The following is a 20,444-nucleotide window of genomic DNA, read 5'->3' as shown; positions in this document are numbered from 1 at the left end:
CATGCAGCAGGTGGTGAAAACAGCAAACTGCATATTAATCTTCATACTAAGAACAGGAGAGTATAGGAGCAGGAATGTCATGGTGCATTTTACAGGGCTTTGGTGAGACCACCTGGAATAGCTAAGGAAGAATGTTCTGACTGTGGAGGGAGTGGTAAAGCTTACGAGACTGATTGCTCAGATAGCAGGACAGAAGTATAGACTGTATCAGGACAGCTATATTCACTAGACTTTTGAAAAATGAGGGGAATTTCATAGAAATCAGCAAAATTCTAAGATGACTAGACAGGGTAAACATGGGAAGTATAGTCCCAATGATCAAGAAATCCAGAAGCAGTCCAACAAAACAGTGTATACCAATTAGGACAGACAGGAGGAGAAATTTATTCAACCAGAGACAGTGGTGAGCCTGTGGAATTCTCTACCAAAGAAAGCAGCCGAGGACAAAACAATGAATGCTTTCAAGAAGAAATTAGATATAGTTCTTAGAACTAAAGGGTTCAAAAGTTATGGGGAGAAACGAGATCGTGGTATTGACTTGGACATTCAACCATGATCATACCAAATGGCAGAGCAGGCTCGAAGGGTCAAATGGATTATCCCTGTTCCATTGTTCTATGTTTCTATCAGCAGATTTAGGAATGGAAATCTACAGCTTGGATGGCACTTAATTAAATTCCCAATCACCAATCTTTGGGATCCCTATGTCAACTTATCTCTGCATCTCAGCATGAAGTATTTTATGAGTCTTCTCTTTTATGTTGCATATCAAAGCTTCCTGATCATTTGATTTTTTAGAAATGCCATCAATCCAGTCTACATGAAACAAGAAAATAGTTGGATTAAAATGTACATTCTTTTGTTCAAAATGTGATTAAATATAGTCTCTATTTCCTTGAAAAGACTAACATGATACTTGACTGCCAGCAATGCTTTACTGTGGCTTATTATTGACGGATGGAAGTTGATCCCCAATGCCTCAATCTTTTTCAAATGTGTGCAGTAAGTTCCAAAAATAATTTTCTTTCTCCTTTCTGTATCTGGACTCTTTCAGTACTAATAGCAACTGTAGTGATATTACAGACTCTTTCAGTACCATTTATGAATAGTCTTGAATAAGGATGTAGATTGGAAAAGGGAGGATATAATGAGACCTGGGTGTCCTTTTACATCAGTTCCCGAGTTTTCAATGTATTTTCATTTTTCTGACTCTGTGATGAAATCTCTATTTCTGTTCAAACCACAAAGATGCAAGAGGCAACTGTTATATGGTCAGTTATACACAAACATTTCTAGGAAATAACTTGTGCATAAAGAGATCAATCCTTGCAAAGAGCATACATTTAAATGGGCCAACCTTTCATCAAATATTTTTATTAATCATTAGAATCATAGAATCGCTACAGCGTGGGAACAGGCCATTCGACCCAATAAGTCCACACCACCCCTCCGAAGAGCATCCCACCCAGACCCATTCCCCTACCCCTGATTTCCCATGATTAACCCACCTAACCTAGACATCCCTGGGCACAAAGGGCAATTTAGCATGGCCAATCACCTACCCTGCATTATTTTCTTTTATTGACAAGCTGTGGAATTTTGACTCCTGTTTTTATATAGTGACTTGGGTGGTTCTTTTGCGCTATATTTTCTTCATATTATCTGTTTTAATGTATGTACAAACATCTTAATTTGGGCCCCAATGTTTAGTTAATGGGCTAGTCTTTCCACCTTTGAATGCTCCCAGAATTTACAACAGCTTATCACAGTAATAGTACATAGCTAAATGACACACAAAATCTGATAGTTTTTTTTAAATTCAAAAATGGGATGAGGGCATTGCTGGCTAGGCAGCATTTATTGCTCATCCCTGTTTACCCAAAGGGCAGTTCAGAGTCAACCACATTGCTGTGGGTCCAGAGTTACATGTAGGCCAGACCAGGTAAGGATGGTAAAGGATGGCAGTTTTCCTCCCTAAAAGACATTTGTGAACCAGATGAGTTTTATCAACAATCGACAATGGGTTCTTAGTCATCATCAGATTCTTAATTCCAGATATTTTAGTGAATTCAAATTCCACCATCTACTATGGTGGTATTTGAACCCAGGTACCCAGGTCCCCAGAACATTATCTGGGTCTCTGGATTAACAGTCCAGTGATAATATCATTAGGCCATCAACTTCCCATACCATGTAAAAAATTCCATTTGTTATCTATTGCTTGAATGTGTAAAATGTATAGTTCAAATACGTCGCTGCGATATTGTTCATAAATTCTTATGTTTCAAACATGTTGAATTTACTTTGGTGACATTTAAAGAACTATTACAATTGACAAAACACTAAGTCCATAATTCTTAAGTACGCTCCAAAAGAAAACAAATAGACTTTAGTTTTGACAGGAACTTGTCTCGTGTTCTCAATGTCCTTCAGAACTTAAATTGCCAATTACATTTTTAAAATTTTATATATGGTGAAAAACAACTGAATCCTGCATATGTTTTGCACATACAGTCACAGTTGCATGTACACAGTTGAATGCACCATGCAAATAAGATAGATTGTTTCCATGACAATGAAGAGGAGGAGCTTTGGCAAATTGGAAAATATGATTTCAGTTATTTATAGTGACTACAGGTCAATAAAATTGCCACATTTATAAAACAGATTAACTCCAGAATAATTTTCAATACCATTTCAGCAAACCTTCTGCAATAATATTACATTTAAAAATAAACAAACAGTCAAGGATGTCCTAATACACCATTCTTATAAATTTACTAGTAGCTAAACTACAGTGCTGACTGGTACTCATGGAAACAATTCTGACAAGTCAGAAACAAAATTGAGTTACTGAAGTATCAATTAGAAAGAGCTAAATTTAATATACATTGATTCAACTTAATCTTTTTTCCATAATAATAGTGGCATTTTTAATCATAATATACACAAACATTGTGTTTCTATGAAGCTAAATGCCTCATCATGTCTACATTATGTAATCTGTCCAAACGTCAGGCCTGCTACTTCCCCCAAACATTTGGAGCGTCAACAGAATTTACAGCAGAGCAATCATCTTCAACTAAATTGGCAAACCTACAACTTAGACTGAAGTTCCAGAAATAATTAATTGGTAAACCCAATTCCATGAATGTTAAATCAAAGCTCTGACGCCAATACATCATAAGCCCCAGAATAGGTGACACAGCTAAGCATCACTTTTATTAATTCATAAATTAATAATCTTAGCAGTAGCTCATTTTGATTCACATACATTGCTGTGCAATTAATTTTAGCTACAAGATCTAGAATCTTATCAACTCATTTCACAAATTCTATAAAACAAAGAAAAATAAAAATGTGTTTAAAAGTCGAACAAAATTCTCAGATATTCATGCTATCTCCCGGCATAAACCATGTTAGCTATCAGCTCTGGCCTACCCTGTTTTATTTCAGACTGATATTTTGTTCATCAGTGCTGTTCAAACAGCTGAAAAATACACAACAGCAAGGTAACAAAACAGTTAAAAAGGACCTGTACGATGAAGCTAGTACAACTGTGAAAAACTGATTAATAAATACAGAAGCACAAATGGTCAGAACCAACTGAGTTGCACCACCTGTTCATCTAGCAACTGTAAACTCCTGCTTTTAATAAACTGAAAGACAGACACTGATGGTTTCCAGCTTGTTTACATGACTCCAACTGCACAATAGCCTTAATCTAGTCCTTACCTTAACCTTGGTTCTCACTGCGCAGTAACATGCAAAAAACATTGCAGTAGGCAAAGAGCATATGGAACAGTGACTAGCTTCCTGGTACATATAGTAAAGACCAAAAACAGGAGCTTCAGCAAGGTAGAGATGCCTCTGTCTTCTATGTGCATTTGATACTGCATTGATTGTGATTTTAGTAATCAAAAGAAAAAAAGCATTATTTTACAAATAAATTCCACGCACTGAAATCGATAAATGACATGAAAATACAATTGACAATTCCAGTACTGCTGCAGAAGAATATCCTTAAATATCCTTGCTTTCCAGTTACTGTGGCAATGAAGACAGTTGATCTATCGTAATACAACAGAAGGGAAGAGTGTATGCTCCCACTGATAACATACTGGTTTAAAAACAAGGTGGAGATTTTCCCAAAAAAATTCTGCAACAAATTAACTGTTAAATGGTCTGCATTTAAAGGGATCATATAGCAAATCACATCATGTTAGCTTCAGTTTTCAAATTAAATATAACTGTCATTAAGGTAAATAATATACATGTTGATTTTGATTTTACTTTGCTCAAAAAGCAATTCAATTCTGTGAGTGTGGAAAAACTGAACTACAGCCAAAAATATTTAGCCACTTGGCTAATACAGTCTTGTCAGAAAGACACAGTTTGGACTTGGAAAATGTGTTGTCCATTTCCTCATCCAAACCAAGTCACTCCTGCGCTTAATGTTTTACACTGACTCTGTTCAGAATTGCCTCAAAGTTAAGCACTCAACCTTGTGTTCAAATCCCTCCATGGCAATGAACATACCTCTGCAACCTTCTCCATCTCTTCAAGAATTTTGTGTTCCTTCAATTATGGTCATTTTAAGTATTCCTAATTTCTCTCATCATATCACTGGCAACTATGATTTCAGCGAGCCAGACTCAAGCCCTGGAGCTGCTTTCCTAAACCTCTCTGCCTCTCTACCTCTAATCTACTACTTAAAATACTGCTATTGTGGCCAAGCTTTTGGTTTTCCGACAACATTTTTTCTTTGTAATTCATGGAAAAATGTTTGTTTATCAATACACTGGTAAAATGTCTCGGGACCTTACACCACATTAGGGGTAATCGATTAATGCAAATTGCTGTCATTGTGTCGTACAACCATAGAGAAAAGAAAAAGAACCTTCGGCCCCATCGAGTTTGTACTGGTCATAAGTGAGCACTAATCTATTCTAAAATAATGGGAACTGCAGATGCTGGAGAATCCAAGATAACAAAGTGTGAAGCTGGATGAACACAGCAGGCCAGGCAGCATCTCAGGAGCACAAAAGCTGACGTTGTGGGCCGAGACCCTTCATCGAAGGGTCTCGGCCCACAACGTCAGCTTTTGTGCTCCTGAGATGCTGCCTGGCCTGCTGTGTTCATCCAGCTTCACACTTTGTTACCAATCTATTCTAACCCCACTTCCCAGAACTTGGCTAATAGCATGTATGCCCAGCATCACAAGTGTAAATCTAAATACTTAAATTTGAGGGTTTCTGACTCTACCATCCTTACAGGCAGTAAGGTCCAGCTTCCCACCACCTTCTGGTTGAAAAATATTTTCTTCACATCTCCTCTAAACCTCCCGCACCTCACCTTAAATCTATATTCAGTCATTGATTTCTCCACTAAGGGGAAAATGTTCCTTCCCTGCCTACCTTATCTATGCCCCTCATAATATTATACATCACAATCGCAACCTCCCAGTTTCCTTTGCTCCCAGCAAAACAATCCCAGTCTATATACACAATCACTCTTCATAACTAAAACTCTCCGTTGCAAACAATATTTTGGTAAATCTACTCTGCACCCTCTCAGTGGAATCACATTCCTCCTGTAATATGAATTCCAGGGCTGCCTACAGTACTCTAGCTGTGGCCTAATCCATATTTTACACAGTTCCATCATACCTCCCTGCTCTTAAAAGCTATGCTTCAGCTAATAAACACAGGAATTCCATTTACTTTCGTGACCTTTATCTACAAACGCACCAAGGTCTGTCTGATCCTCAGTTTTTTCCAGGGTCTTAAAATGTATTTGCTTGGCTATTTGTCCTGTCCCAAGTGCATCACTTCACTCATCAGAACTGAATTCCATTTGCCACTGATCAGCCCATCTGGCCAGCCCGCTAGATCCTCCTGAATTTTAAAGCCATCCTCCTCACTATCAACCATCCCACCAATTTTTATATCATCTATGAACTTAGCGATTTACCCTCCTACATGCTAGTCTAAATCATTTCTATAAAAAAGTAAAGTTGCCATCGACCTTCTGGGCCATAGGATGTTCTCCTATTACACAGGGATGACTGGTGGTGGTTTAACCAGAGGGTCACCAAGCCTAGGTGAAGAAAAAGGTTGAAAAGGAGAGTCTTTCATGGTAACCTCAGCCAGTGCAAGAGTTGAACCCACGCTTTGGCCTCAACTCTGATTCCTGTGAAATCCCAACAGGCAGGGGCTTCCACTCACCAAAAACACCCCTCAATATCGTTGTCTGTAACCTCTCACTCAGCCAATTCTGGATCCGATTTGCCAAATTTCCTTGGATCCCATGGGTTCTTATCTTCAGTATCAATCTCACATGCAGGACTATATCAAAATCTTTGTTAATCTCCAAGTAGACTCCCTGGTCACTTTGACAAATTCAATCAACTTGGTCAAACATAGCTCCCTTAATTTAACCATGCCAACTGTTCTTGATTAATCCCTGCCCCTCCAAGTGCACATTATTTCTGTTCCTTACAATTACTTCCCTACCATGGAGGTTAGGCTGACTATCCTGTAATTTCCTGATTTATCCCCTCCTTTTTGAATAATGATACCACATTGGCTGTCCTCCAGTTCTCTGGCACCTCTCCTGTGGCAAGACATAAATCAAAAGTTATTGCCAGAACCCCTGCTATTTCCTCCCTTGTCTCAGACAACAACCTGTGACAAATTTCATTGGGCCCTGGAGATTTAAGCCAGCCTGTACCTCAAAGACAAATTGTATTCCGGCTCTAGGCCTCTCTGAACTACTTAAAGAACAGCAGTTGAAAAAAACTCAAAGAGTAATGGCGTAACAGGTGAGATAACATGTCCCAGAATTCCGCAACCCACTTACAATACTATATTTTGGAGTGCACCAGCGTCTATTGTTGTTATGCTGTCAAAAGGACCATTTGCTTAGAGAGAAGAATGTGTTTGTTGGATTCAGAACAGATAGCATCTCAGGGCTCCTCAATTGCTCTCTTGAAACTATCTCACTTTGCATCTTTCATGCTCACATTATCTCTGCCTTGCCTGGCCATTTCTCACACAGCCCACAGCCCAAGTTTAAATGTACACAGTACATGTGCATGATTTTTAACACTGACATAAAGCTAGGTAACTTGTCATGGTTGTCAGCGTCAGACAAGAGGATGGATATATTGCCTTATGGGTGGGAGTTTGCTCGCTGAGCTGGAAGGTTAGTTTTCAGACATTTCGTCACCATTCTAGATAACATCATCAGTGAGCCTCCGACGAAGCGCTGGTGTTATGTCCCGCTTTCTATTTATCTGGTTAGGTTTCCTTGGGTTGGTGATGTCATTTCCTGCGTTGGTGATGTCATTTCCTGTTCTTTTTCTCAGGGGATGGTAGATTGGCTCCAAATCAATGTATTTGTTGATGGAGTTCTGGTTGGAATGCCATGCTTCTAGGAATTCTTGTGCGTGTCTGTGTTTGGCTTGTCCTAGGATGGTTGTGTTGTCCCAGTCAAAGTGGTGTCCTTCCTTATCTGTATGTAAGGATACGAGTGACAGTGGGTCATGTCGTTTTGTGGCTAGTTGATGTTCATGTATCCTGGTGGCTAGCTTTCTGCAAGTTTGTCCAATGCAGTGTTTGTCGCAGTTCTTGCAAGGTATTTTGTAGATGACGTTCGTTTTGTTTGTTGTCTGTATAGGGTATTTTAAGTTCATTAGCTGCTGTTTTAGTGTGTTGGTGGGTTTGTGGGCTACCCTGATGCCAAGAGGTCAGAGTAGTCTGGCAGTCATTTCGGAAATGTCTTTGATGTAGGGGAGAGTGGTTATGGTTTCTGAGCCCGTTTTGTCTGTTTGTTTGGGTTTAATGCTGAGGAATCAGCGGACTATGTTCATAGGGTACCCATTCTTTTTGAATACGCTGTATACGTTCCAACCGGAACTCCATCAACAAACACATTGATTTGGAGCCAATCTACCATCCCCTGAGAAAAAAAAGAGGAAATGACATCACCAATGCAGGAAATGACATCACCAACCCAAGGAAGCCTAACCAGATAAATAGAAAGCGGGACATAACACCAGCGCTTCGTCGGAGGCTCACTGATGATGTTACCTAGAATGGTGACGAAACGTCTGAAAACTAACCTTCCAGCTCAGTGAGCAAACTCACATCCAGAGCCTCAACCTGAGCTACAAATCTTCTCATATTGCCTTATGTCAAACATTAATGTCACACCAACCTCAATCTGACAAAAAAACTGCATGTGCTTTAACAAAATTGCCATTTCTAAGTTTAAGGGGAGCAGTCCTCAGACAAGTCAAGGGGGACTATGAGGAAAACAGCACAGTAAGTCAAGCACAGTATCCAATCACAGTCCAGGGTCTTGAACACAGTTACTTGGCTGCTCAAAGCATCTAAGGTCAGGGGGACTGTATCACAAGGGTCCAGGAAGTATGCCACTGTCAATCGTACAGGGCCAGTGCAACCATTCAATGGAATCGTGGTACGCTAGTTAGTGAGTTGCAGAGAAATTAGTTGAGGTTATTCATCCAAGTCAGTTAGGGGATGAGCCATGGTCAGTCATAGAAACATGGAAAAACAGAGACTAGTAGCAAGAATAGGTTATTTGGTCATTTAAACCTTCCTCACCGTTCAATACAATAATGGCTACTCTTCAATCTCAATGCCATATTTTGGTTTTCCCCTATACTTAATGAATTTAATAACTAAAAATGTATCTGCTTCTTTGTTGAAGAGATTCAATGATTTGGCCTCCACAGCCTTCTATGGTTTAAAAAAAAAAATTCCATAGTTTCACTATCCATTGAGTGAAGAACTTTTTCCTCATTCAATCCTACAGCTGGAATATTTTAAACCAAAAAATTACTACCCCTTTATTGTATCTCAGATCTCAATTCACAGTTAAATTTAACAACTGACACAAAGATTGCTGTAATAGCACTACTACATTTCCCCCCCATAATAGCTTTTGAACAAATGCAGCCTTAACCTATAGATTCCACATGTTTTTGCAAAGAATTTCCGGGTGTAAGTTAGTTGTGTGTTCCTTTTGTTAAATGATTCTTTCACTTTTCAGCTTCATTTTTTCCACCTTGCAGCCTCATTCTTTCTACTCCACCTTACAGCTTTCTTCTTACAATATATTAACAGACACAAGATGAAAGTGGTGGTAGCTGTAGTAGTTGCTTCCTGAGTCTAGGTTCCCTTTAGAGCATGGATCCTGATGACTAGCACTACATGAATCCCATTTTTCACTGCTTCAAATCTCTTAAGGCATCAACCTTGGCTTTCTCTGTAACTTGTGCTAGTCCCAAAACTCATCAACATGCTTGCATGCATCCTGTTCAGAACACCTGGGCATTTCGATTTTAAATGTTCGACCTTCAGTTGCCTTTATTCTAAGCTCTTGAATTGTCTTCCTACAGCACTCCATTTCTCCATCTCATTTTCCTCCCTTAAGACACCCATTAAAAACTGACAGCTTGGCCACAGAAGTAGTTATCTGACCCCATGCCTAGATTTTTCAAAAGGGCCACAATCCCAAAATTCAGCTCAGATCCAGGTGGTTAACTTTGAAGTGCCAACGACGAGACATTGGACATGATGGACATGTGTGTATATTTGAAGTGACATGTTATTATACGGTGGCAAGGGCTGGTCTGCACAACAGCCAGACTGGAATGTGAGCCCTGGAAGGTTGTTGATAGGTAGCAATCAGCCTAGGGCAGACCAGATGTTCTGGGCATCAAGTGCCCAACTTCTCATCAGATACATGGCTAAAAAAATACTGGAACAGCCAACTGGTGCAGGATGAACATGCCATGACTGCTGCCAGGGTAAAGGGCATTAACCAGCATTGTTGTTGGATACGGTCACACAACAGCAGAACAAGCAGTAAATTTTGCAGCTGTCACTTCCCAGTAATGAGATACAGTGCCTGCAAGCTACATGTCCGCAGTCAATAGTACCATGGGGAAGTCCACTAACCTGGCAAATTTATACCTAGATTCCACCTATTTCTTTCTGTTCAGTGATAACACAATGAAGTGCCCTTGGCTGACAAAAGTGCCTCAATCACCTTTATGATGCCGCATAGAGGGTAAGCTAAAATATGTAATCTTTGTCACCAGTTTCAGCCTGAATCATTTCAACGTATTAGGTGGCAAGGGCCATCATCACTGCCATTGGCAGAGTCATCTTTGCACGCCTCTGGGGCTGGGGATTTGACTTCAAGAGGTGTTAGAACGCTGAAGATTTTCTCTGTGAATCACAGGTCTAAGTTAAATTCATTCAGGCTTAGGTGATGCATGAAAATGCTCTTGGATGATGCTATCTATGGCAAGCCCTCTGCTTCTCCTCTTCCTCCCTCCTCCTCCTGTATGTGCAAGCAGCTTCTCTACTCTTGGTTCTCTACACGATCTACCTCTCCTGCTACAGCCAAAGGCAGACTTATTCTATGCCACTCAGGACTGGGAACATGTGATGTGCTCACAGTCCTTGCAGTAGCACGAATGCCCCTTTCGTGTGCAACACCACCAAAACTCTTCACCAACTGGAATAAATTCTTTCAATACCTTTATACTTCCACAAACTCAAATAAAGCCTGAGAAAATGATTAGCATGCACGTTATTGATGAATCCTTTAAACAGCAGTGATGGGAACGCTTCCATGCTTTTGAATGCATGATCAGCTACATACATTTTCTTGAGCACCAAAGTCCAAAATAACAATGCTGGTGTCAAATCAATGTTAAATTCTGGCTGACATCACAAACTAACCACTCTGCAAGTTTATTTCCACGCTCACCCCTCATCAAGACGGTAGTTGGCACAAGCTGTTCAAGAAATGTCATGGACACAATTTTGCTACTAAATTGGTACATGTCACCCCAAAACCACCTGTGCTACACAGCCAAATTCTGTACTCAGGAATTTTGAGCCAACAGAAGCTTCCAAACCACAGGTCCAAAGCAAGTTAAATACGGCAGGAGTTTAATGAGTGCTGTAAAGTTACTGAATCAGATTACATAGGAAATAAAAACATGTGGCAAAGATAGGTTCTTGAAGGTACAGGTCTTGCAGATATATTTGAAATGCTACTTCACAATTTTCATAACTTTAAGAGGCAAGAAGTCTTTCTTCCTGAAATTTATTATTCTAAATTATTACCATGTGATTGAACGCTACTCAGATCTGTCACTGGGTAAATTCCATCTTTCTTAGATCAGCAACAAGTGATAGGTTTATCTTCCACAGGTACTTCCACCAGTCAAAAAAATCTGATTAATCCTTCTCTGGTGGCTTTACTTATGTGCTGCATTCACAGCAATTTTACCTAAATAAACCATGCTCAAGAACTTTTGCAGGCAGCAGGCATTAGGTTCAACAGCAGCTGAATCCCAACTACTACTTACTCTTGTTTCTTTCGGAGATTAACACATTGATTTACCTGTGCTTTGCAGAATGTGAGACTGATGCGCCATTGTACCAAGTAATTCAGACATCTCAAAAGATTTTCTGACGCTTTTTAAATGCAATCTTTTTCTTTTTATGAAGGATAATCAACTAGCAATAACATCAGCCAACTGTGATTTTGCTCTTGTCTTTGAATGACCATTAAAAAGGCATTGATACAAAAATAAGAGAGAGTAGTTCATTACTGAACCGTAGGAAAACGTATCACTAGACAAACACGGAACACTAGAGAAGCTCAGCAGATCTGGCAGCAACTGTCCAGACAAAAACAGTTAGTTTTTCCAGTCTGGTATGACTCGGGTTCAATTCGGAAGAAATCATACCAAACTCAAACCTGTCTCTCTCTTCACAGATACTGCCAAACCTGCTGAGTTTCTCCAGTGTTTTCTTGGCTTGTTTCAAATTTCCAGAATTGGTAGTATTTTGCGTTTATCTGAGAAAAAGCTTGGAAAAAAATTCAATGACGACTAACACCAATGGTAACCTCTGCTCAGAAAATCACAGGATTCTTTAATCTAAAATGTATCATGTCACAATCCATTATGCCAACTACTGATAAAGCGTTTTCTACATGCTGTAACAATGCTGATCGGTACTGTTTTATGTTAAAGTCTCAGAGTTTACGCTCAAATTGGTATAGAAATTTTGAGTGAAGCTTCTACTACTTCTTCCAGTTGGTCTGAGTTGAAGAAGTAAATACCTTCAAATTGATGTTGGAGGTAACATGCAATAATCCAACCCAGAAACCTTACTAGGTAGTTCCACAACTGATAGGTCATTCCTGGCATCAACAGAATCTTTGCACAGTTTAAAAATCATTCTAGTCACAATTTCCAGGATCCTGAGAAATTGTTCAGTATTAACAACTTGTAACAGACCTTTCAGTATTAGCAATTATTTGACAGGGCTTTGTTGAGCATATATTTGACTACATCAACTTCTCTTGAGGCCTTTTCTTACATAATCCCTAAAAATAGTTCAAAATTAGGAACTGGTAAGGCCTAGGCAGTTGCAGTGTTTATCAATGCATTTGCACCTTCAACTTACAGGAGACTGCACACACAAATCACAAACTCTTTCTGTATGTGAACATAATAGTTCATTTCCTGCACCAACTACTGTCAAATTCCTCAATTTGGCTTTGTGTTCCCATTGGTATTCTTCCATCTAAGACAGATGATAGGAATTCAGCCTTTGAACATTGGTCAGGTCAGATATCATCACCAGCTACATTTTTTTCCAATTCAAGAAAAGTAAAATCCAATGCAAATGTCACACCTGAAGTTGCCCCTTACTAGTGGTATCAGAATGACCTCTCCCAACACATTATTTGCTGGGCCGGCATCTGCTTTGGAGCTTCTGAAACCACACGTTACCACGATGACAAATTCCTGACCATGGAAGCTTTCCTCATTCACACTAATTCTCGGCTATAGTTTCTTTCCAACTTGTCATGATTGACAATTAAGGCTTTTGCATCTCTTCTGACAGCAACCTTGTATCAGAGCTCTGGGTACCCTAGTGGTTTCTTGGTTCTTATCTAACGATCTTGAGAATACAGTCATCTTCCATCTTATGTATATATACTCAAGACTGCAAAGTCTCCTCAGCTTGATTCTTGCTTGTACGTTCAGCATGTTTGCACTAAAAAGGCTTCTTCAAATGATGGCTGCATCTTCCATGTGATGAAAAGAAGGTGTGATCCTCACTGTAGGTAGAAATATTTTTTCTTTGTAATTGAATGGGCTTTACTATTCACAGCAGTGTGTTGAGGATAGAGGCCTTGTAGATATGCATCTTGGTCCTTTGGTTTAGTTTGCTGTTTTTCCATGTTTTCTTTTTAAAAGGTCAGATAGTATTTGTTGTTGTTTATTTTAGCATTTCTTTTTTGGCTTCCTTTTGTTGTACTGCATTCAATTTTACCAGTCACTACAAGGAGGTCATTTGCAAAATTCGTCTTGTATGTCTGCTTTCCTCAGAACTTCCTCATTAGTTTTGTGTTGTTAAAAACTGACCTCGTCTTACATGTCAGAAATCATAGGCTTGACTTTGAGAATGAGCTACAGCTTGGACAAGGATAAAACTTCTGGCTGCCTTTAAAAAAAGGTTGCTCTGAAGTGTTAACATGTGGCAGGTTAGACATGTCTCAGTGGAAAGATGACCCATCCTTCAGAACTGCAAGTCAATGAGATCTGCTGCTTTTGCATTCACAGAAGTGCCATAAGTTTGTGGTTGGGGCTGGTGGTATGACAAGTATCACAATATCAGAGAAACACAGCCTGGAACTTTTGGGGTCAGGCACCCTAGTGGGGAAGGTAAGCTGGCTAATGGTGATAGGTCAGCTCAGAAAAGAGAAATTAGATTGGGGGCAAGCAAATGGCCTGACTGGTTACATTCTTTGGGCATAACCTTTGCTCAATCTCTTTTCTTCCTGTCTTTTCAGCAACTGAAGCGAAAAATAGCCTTCTCATTCTCATCCACCTTCCACAGGCAGTATGTTCTGTACATTTTCTAAGCAATCTGTTCAGATGTGTAAAAACAGATCCCTGGACTGCAGAAATATGGACACCATGACTGAAAGCCTGACCGTGGCCAATCCTCTAGATTGGTGCGTGGCGGGGGGGGCGCAGGGGGTAAGAAAATGGTGCTGGTGTCTTGATAGTTCCCTTGACTTACTGCGCTCAGATTCTTTGCAATGCGTCTCCATGGACCTCGATGAGACTACTCCCTCAATACTTGAGGCATGGCTGTTTGCTTGTTGCACATGTATGTTGGCCACACAAGCTGCTGGCTTATAGCGTGCAAGATCAATATAACCGATGCACAAATGTACAACAAGAAGTCCACTCCCTTAACAGAAAGCTATTGAGCAGCAAAGCAAGCTGCCTAGTTGTGCAACTGCACTTATTGGAAAGGCAAGGCATGACGCAACACAACACGACACGACACGGCATGGATACTATGAGCATGCAAAACGGCACTGAGTAGGTACTATGAACGCAAGCGAGCAGCCTTGAGATGCAGCTGGAACCAATCTGTGAACTGTGTCCCTGTCCAAACACACAAATTGAAAATGCTATTGCTTTCAATTCTACTTGCTTGTGCACCCTGTAATGCATGTCTGCACTACCTAAGCGGCTTGAAAAAGTGTATTCGGCAGCTGCCGTGATGGTCACGAGAGGCTGGCAAACACTAGAAACCAATGTCTGTGGATGACTGCAGGTACCTTTGGATCATGTCTTAAGCTGAATTTTAATGAAGCAAGTTGGGCTGCTAACAAATCATTTAAAAAGCAAGAAACTCACTATAGCAAACATAGAAAATGCTGGAGAAACTCAGCGCGTCTGGGATTATCTGTGCAGAGAGAAAGCAGAGCTAACATTTTGAGTCCACTATGATCTTTTTCTGAACAGTCATACTGGACTTGAAACATTAACTCTGCTTCTCTCCACAAATGCTGCCAAACGTGCTGAGTTCCTCCAGCAATCTCTGCATTTGTTTCAGATTTCCAGCATCCACAGCATTTTGCTTTTAAGAAACTCACTGTGCCATTTGTCAAAAACGTACAAGATGAAATAAGATGTTTCCAACATGAATTTAGGCCTTGCTGAACTTCTTATCCAATTCTGACCCAAATCTTAACACTGCACACTTCACACAGAACCCTAAGATTCTGACCAGTGATTACAATCAGTGAACTTCACATACAAAACCTAATTTGGGTGACAATAAACAAAAAAGGCTATGAGAGCAGTATGTGTCTTCACAAACATTTGCTGAATGGAATTGCTATCTTTATATGTTAATAAGCCATGATGCAAAATATCCATTCATAATTTAAACAGGATCGACAGATGCATTTTCCAGACAAACTGAAGTAAAGAAAATACACAGGCAGGATCACAGAGCAATAATGCAGTGAATAATTGAGATAATGCCAAAAAACACAATGGTGAAGATTTAAGTGTTCATCAAAAACATGTTAATTACCAGTTGTAACCATAGCAACTCGTAACTAATAACTGCTTCCTTTACCACTGGAACCACAACAATGGATTGATACACAGCTAACACAACTTAGCTAAATGGTTCTGAAGATCCTCAGTTTCCATAGCAACACTTCATAGCTTCACAGAAAAAGACAAGAACTAAGCAGTGTTTTATCAGCAAAAGATACTTTAAAAGAAAGAAATTGAAACACATTAGTGCAAATGTTGTAGAAAGTATTATAGAATAAACTGGAGGAAATTTGATGGAAGCGTTCAAAATCACAAGGTGTCTAGATAGCATCGATAAGGAAACATGTTCCAAATGGATGATATATTAATCCAAGATCCATCCACCCACTCTCGTGGGTGTTCGCACCACTCTGCAAAAGAAAAAAAAGCAGGGGTTATCCACAGTGTTCTGGTCAATATTTGGTCCTGTCAGGAGCTGCAAACATTAGGAAATTATATAATGGTAGTGAAGCATAGTGGTAGTGAGGTAAAGATCAAAGCTACACTTTGCTGGGACTTGGACAGAAGTTGGGGGCTGGGAGGAGGAAGCTGCAAGAGAGATTGTGGGGAAGGAAGCTGCGGGGTGTGTGTGTGTGGAGGAAGGAGCTAAGGAGTTGCACGAGCGGGAGGGGATATGTGCTGCAAGAGAAGTCTGTAAGAGTGGTGAGGGGAGGGAAGCTGCAAAGGTTACACGACAGTTTTAAACCCATCAACAAAAAAATGCTCAGATATCTGGGAGCCAGAAATACCTGAAATCACTTAAGTTATGAATCTCTTATAAATTACTAAGGAACCCATAGCTTAATATTCAATAAGTTGAGGGGTTATTTACTACATGGGAAAAATATAGCAGATACTATTGAAATGAAGGATGTCTTAATAGTCAACTTTAAATCTGAGATTGAGGTTGGAGACGCACTAGAAATGGTGATAACTTCCTAGTCACTATACTGCTGATTTGTATATGTGTGACGGTAACACATAAGCTGTGGCCCCAGCAGTCTGTGGATGATGCGTTCAGGGTCTTTAGGACCCCTTGACAGGGAGACCAATGGGGTTAGACTCCCTTGTGTAAATTTAAGACAGAAATAGCTATATTCTTGATCATTATGGGAATCAGGGTTACAGAAAAAATGCAGGAAAACATGAATTGAGGCGTGTTGCATCATCTATGCGCCTACACAACGGAGGATCAGGTTCAAGGGGCCAAATGGCCTACTCCTCTTCCTATTTCTTATGGAGATGCCACTTTGTGTAGAAATGTGTCTGTTATTTTGAAATAAAGCTTGTTGCTAATTTATGTATGTTGACCTGTATGAGCTTAACATCAATGCAGAGGAACGTATTATTTTCCTTGTGTTGTAATTTTATTTCAAAGAGAGTTAGATACTTGTTGAAGACATTGATGAATCTTTACAGTTCTGCTTCAAGATGGCTACAAATATTCCACAGATCAACACAAAAATAGTTGTACAAACAGAAAGAACTGCTGATGCTGCAAATCAGAAACAAAAAACAGAAGCTGCTAGAAAAACGCAGCAGTTCTGCCAGCATCTGCAAAGAGAAATCAGAGTTAACATTTTGGGTCTGATGACCCTTCCTCAGAACTGATGGTAGCTAGGAAATGTCAGTTTATATGCAGAAGATAGGGTGGGAAGAGGCAGTCAGGAGTAAACGATAGGTGGGGTTAGAGCCCAGAGAAAGAATAGTTGGACAAAGGAGTGGACAACAATCTGGCTAGGAGAGTGAATAACTGTTAATGGAGACTGTTAGTGGCTAACAACAGGTAGTCTATAATGGCAAACTATGTGATAACAAGGCCTGGCGTGTGGGGTGGAGAACTAGGACGTGGGAGAGTTCAGGCCCTAAAATTATTGAACTCGATATCAAGTCTGGAGGGCTGCATGGTTCCCAAGCAGAAAACAAGGTGTTGTTCTACCAGCTTGCATTGAGAGCTTCGCTGATACACTGCACCAAGCCTGAGGCAGAGATGTTGGCCAGAGAACAGGGCAGTGTAGTAAAATGGCAAGCAGCTGGAAACTCAGGGTCTTTTCTGCAGGTAGAACATGGACGTTCTGTAAAGCATTCGTCTCTGCTTTGTTTCCCCAGTGTAGAGGAGACCACATTGTGAGCAGCAAATACAGTAGACTAGATTGTGAGACGGGTTGCTTCACCTGGAAGGTACGTTTGGGCCCTTGGATATTGAAGGGGGAGGAAGCAAGTGGGCAGGTGTTACACCTTCGGCTGAGGCTGTGGGGAGTGGTGGGAGTGAAGGAAGTGTGAATCAGGTTATCTCAGAGGGAACAGTCCCTGTGGAAGTCAGATAAGGGAGGGGACAAGTATGTATGTCTGGCAGTGGCACATTGCTGGAGGTGCAGAAATGGCAGCTGATGATTTTCTGGATGTGGATGTTGGTGGGACGGTAAGTAAGGACAAAGGGGAATGCTATCACTGTTACAGGAGGGAAGAGAAGGGGTGAGGATGGAAATGTGGGAGATGTGTTAGACCCAGTTGAGGGCCCTGCTGACAACAGTGTTGGGGAATTCTCAGTTGAGGAGGAAGGTGGCCATTTCGGAGGCTCCCTCGTCAAATCTGGCCACATCAGAACATAAGCAATGGAGACAGAGGAACTGGGAGAATAGTGTCTTTAGAAGAAACAGGAAGTGAGGATGTATAGTTGAGCTAGCTGTGGGAGTTGGTGGGTTTATAAATGGAAATTAGTGGCTAGTCTATCCCCAGAAATGGAAACAGTTGTCAAGGAAGGAAAAGGAAGGAGTCAGAGACATACCAGGTGAAAGTGAGGGCAGATGGAAACTGAAAGCAAAATAAGTGAACTTTTCCAATTCTGGAGAGATGGAAGCACCAATGATCTCATCGATAAACCAAAGAAAGAGTTGTGGCTGGGAGCCAGAATAGGACTTGAACAAGGGATGTTCCAAATAGAGCTAACACAGTGTGGAGCTGGAGGAGTACAGCAGGCCAGACAGCAGAGGAGCAGGAAAGCTGACGCTTCAGGTTGGGACCTTTCTTCAGAAACAGAGGAGGAAGAAGGGAGTTCTGAAATAGAGAGACAGGAGGGGTGGGACTGGGGAAGGTGGGTGGCATGGTGATAGGTGAGTGCAGGTAGGCAGCAGTGGGAGAGCGGATAGGTGGGAGAGAAGAGGAAAAGATTATGTCAGGTCAAGGAGGCAGGGATGAAAGGGAGGGTTAGTCATGGGTTGAGGCCGGAGGTGGGCAAATTTTGAATGTGGTTAAAAAGTCCACAATGAAACCATTAGGTTGTAGGCTCCCAAGACGAAATATATGAGGTGCTGCTCCACCTGTTTCTGGGAAGCGTCACTGTGACACTGGCGGAGGCTCAGAATGGACATGTCACCCAGGGAGTGGGAGGGAGTGCTGAACTGGTTTGCAACTGGAAGGTGTTGTTGTTTGCCATGAACAGAGCGCAGGTGCTCTACAAAGCAGTCTCCGAGCCTCCATTTGGTCTCACCAATGTAGAGAGAGACCAAGGTAGGTAGAGACCTTCCCCAGCCCCACGCCTCCTCTCTCTATTTATTTCAGAGGTTCGTTCCCCCTCCCCCATTTCTGAAGAAGGGTTCCAAGCTGAAACATCAGCTTTCCTGCTCCACTGATTCTGCCTGGCCTGCTGTGTTCCTCCAGCTCCACACTGTTATCTGATTCCAGCATTGGCAGTTCTCACTATCTCTGAAGTTCCAAATATAGTTGTTATTGTTACTACATGGCTGCATTGGTGCAAGTGGTACAATTCAATGCAAGTATCAGGAGTGTGCCTAAACCTGAAAATTACTTTACCATTCTGAATATACTTGGAACTTTAAACAGAATAATAGAAACTGCAACCTCTGAACAATCAGTGGCAGTTAACTGTCAATCAAGTTTGATTATATAATAGATAAAAATTAAAGATGTTCAAGCTGTATCAAAACTTGTAAATTGGTGTGACTCAAAACGAAAGTGTACAAAGATCTGTTAATAAATAGAGTGCAGAGGGAGCCAGAGAGGCTGTGATTAGATTAAATTTCCTACAGCGTGGAAACAGGCCCTTCGGCCCAGCAAGTCAACACCACCCCTTGAAGCATCCCACCCAGACCCATCCCCTGCTAACCCACACAGCCCTGAACTACAGGCAATTTAGCATGGCCGATCCACCTAGCCTGCACATCTTTGGACTGTGGGTGGAAACCAGAGCACCCGGAGGAAACCCACGCTGACACAGGGAGAATGTGCAAACGCCGCACAGATAGTCGCCCGAGGCTGGAATCAAACCCAGGTCTCTGGCGCTGTGAGGCTGCAGTGCTAACCACTGAGCCACCGTGCCGCCCGATGTGCGTAGATCTTTGTAAGCAGCAGAATATATTGAGATAATAATTAGCAAAGCTTTTGGATTTTATACTAGGAATAGTGGTCAGTATCTTATAGTGGCCTGAAAGACCTAGGTTATTGCCAGATTTGTAGCAGAATCAGACAAGAAATCCGGAGAGGTCCATCTCAACTTCTGGAGCGACTCACTGCAGCTTTTATGTGAGTTTCTCACTAGGCAGCAGCAAATTGCCAGTTAAAGGGATTGTAACTCAAACACCACATTAACATCACAACTTGCCTGATTAATATTCAGCTTATCTTACCAAACACGCTGAACATGCCAGACACTTAGAATTCTTGACATGCAAGTCAGAGTACATACCTGGCAAGTTCAGTCCAGCACTGGCTGAGAGGAGCTTCTATGATGGATACTAAACAAACACCCCAGCGCATGCTGCGTGCATGCCAGCCACACATAGACATTCATGGTTATTGGCATCCAACTTGTATCAGCTTCTAAAAGCCCACATGACACATCCCCAAATTATTTACAGTATTTTTCCACAAATCAATATTACATCAGCTATTGTCATTGTAAGTGCAAGTGCACAGTGCCATCAGGGATATGCACCCTACTCCTGGTCAG

At 41.1% G+C, this 20,444-nt stretch overlaps 1 protein-coding gene across 8 annotated transcripts in view; it reads right to left on the bottom strand.

Annotated features, from left to right (window-relative positions):
- The window catches only part of dlg2 (discs, large homolog 2 (Drosophila)), an 891,501-nt gene that overhangs the window by 764,474 nt on the left and 106,583 nt on the right, over positions 1-20,444 (bottom strand). The window contains exon 1 of one of the 8 annotated variants that reach the window (XM_048533253.2): positions 3,736-4,976. The exons of the other annotated variants lie outside the window; for them this stretch is intronic. Within the exon in view, the coding sequence (XP_048389210.1) occupies positions 3,736-3,825 (90 nt within the window). The 5' untranslated portion in view covers positions 3,826-4,976. Of the gene's footprint in view, positions 1-3,735; positions 4,977-20,444 lie in introns of those variants that run through there. 8 annotated transcript variants of the gene reach the window in all.

The sequence above is a fragment of the Stegostoma tigrinum genome, chromosome 6, assembly GCF_030684315.1.
Source record: "Stegostoma tigrinum isolate sSteTig4 chromosome 6, sSteTig4.hap1, whole genome shotgun sequence".
Lineage (NCBI taxonomy): Eukaryota > Metazoa > Chordata > Chondrichthyes > Orectolobiformes > Stegostomatidae > Stegostoma > Stegostoma tigrinum.
This window is presented reverse-complemented; position numbering and strand designations above follow the sequence as displayed.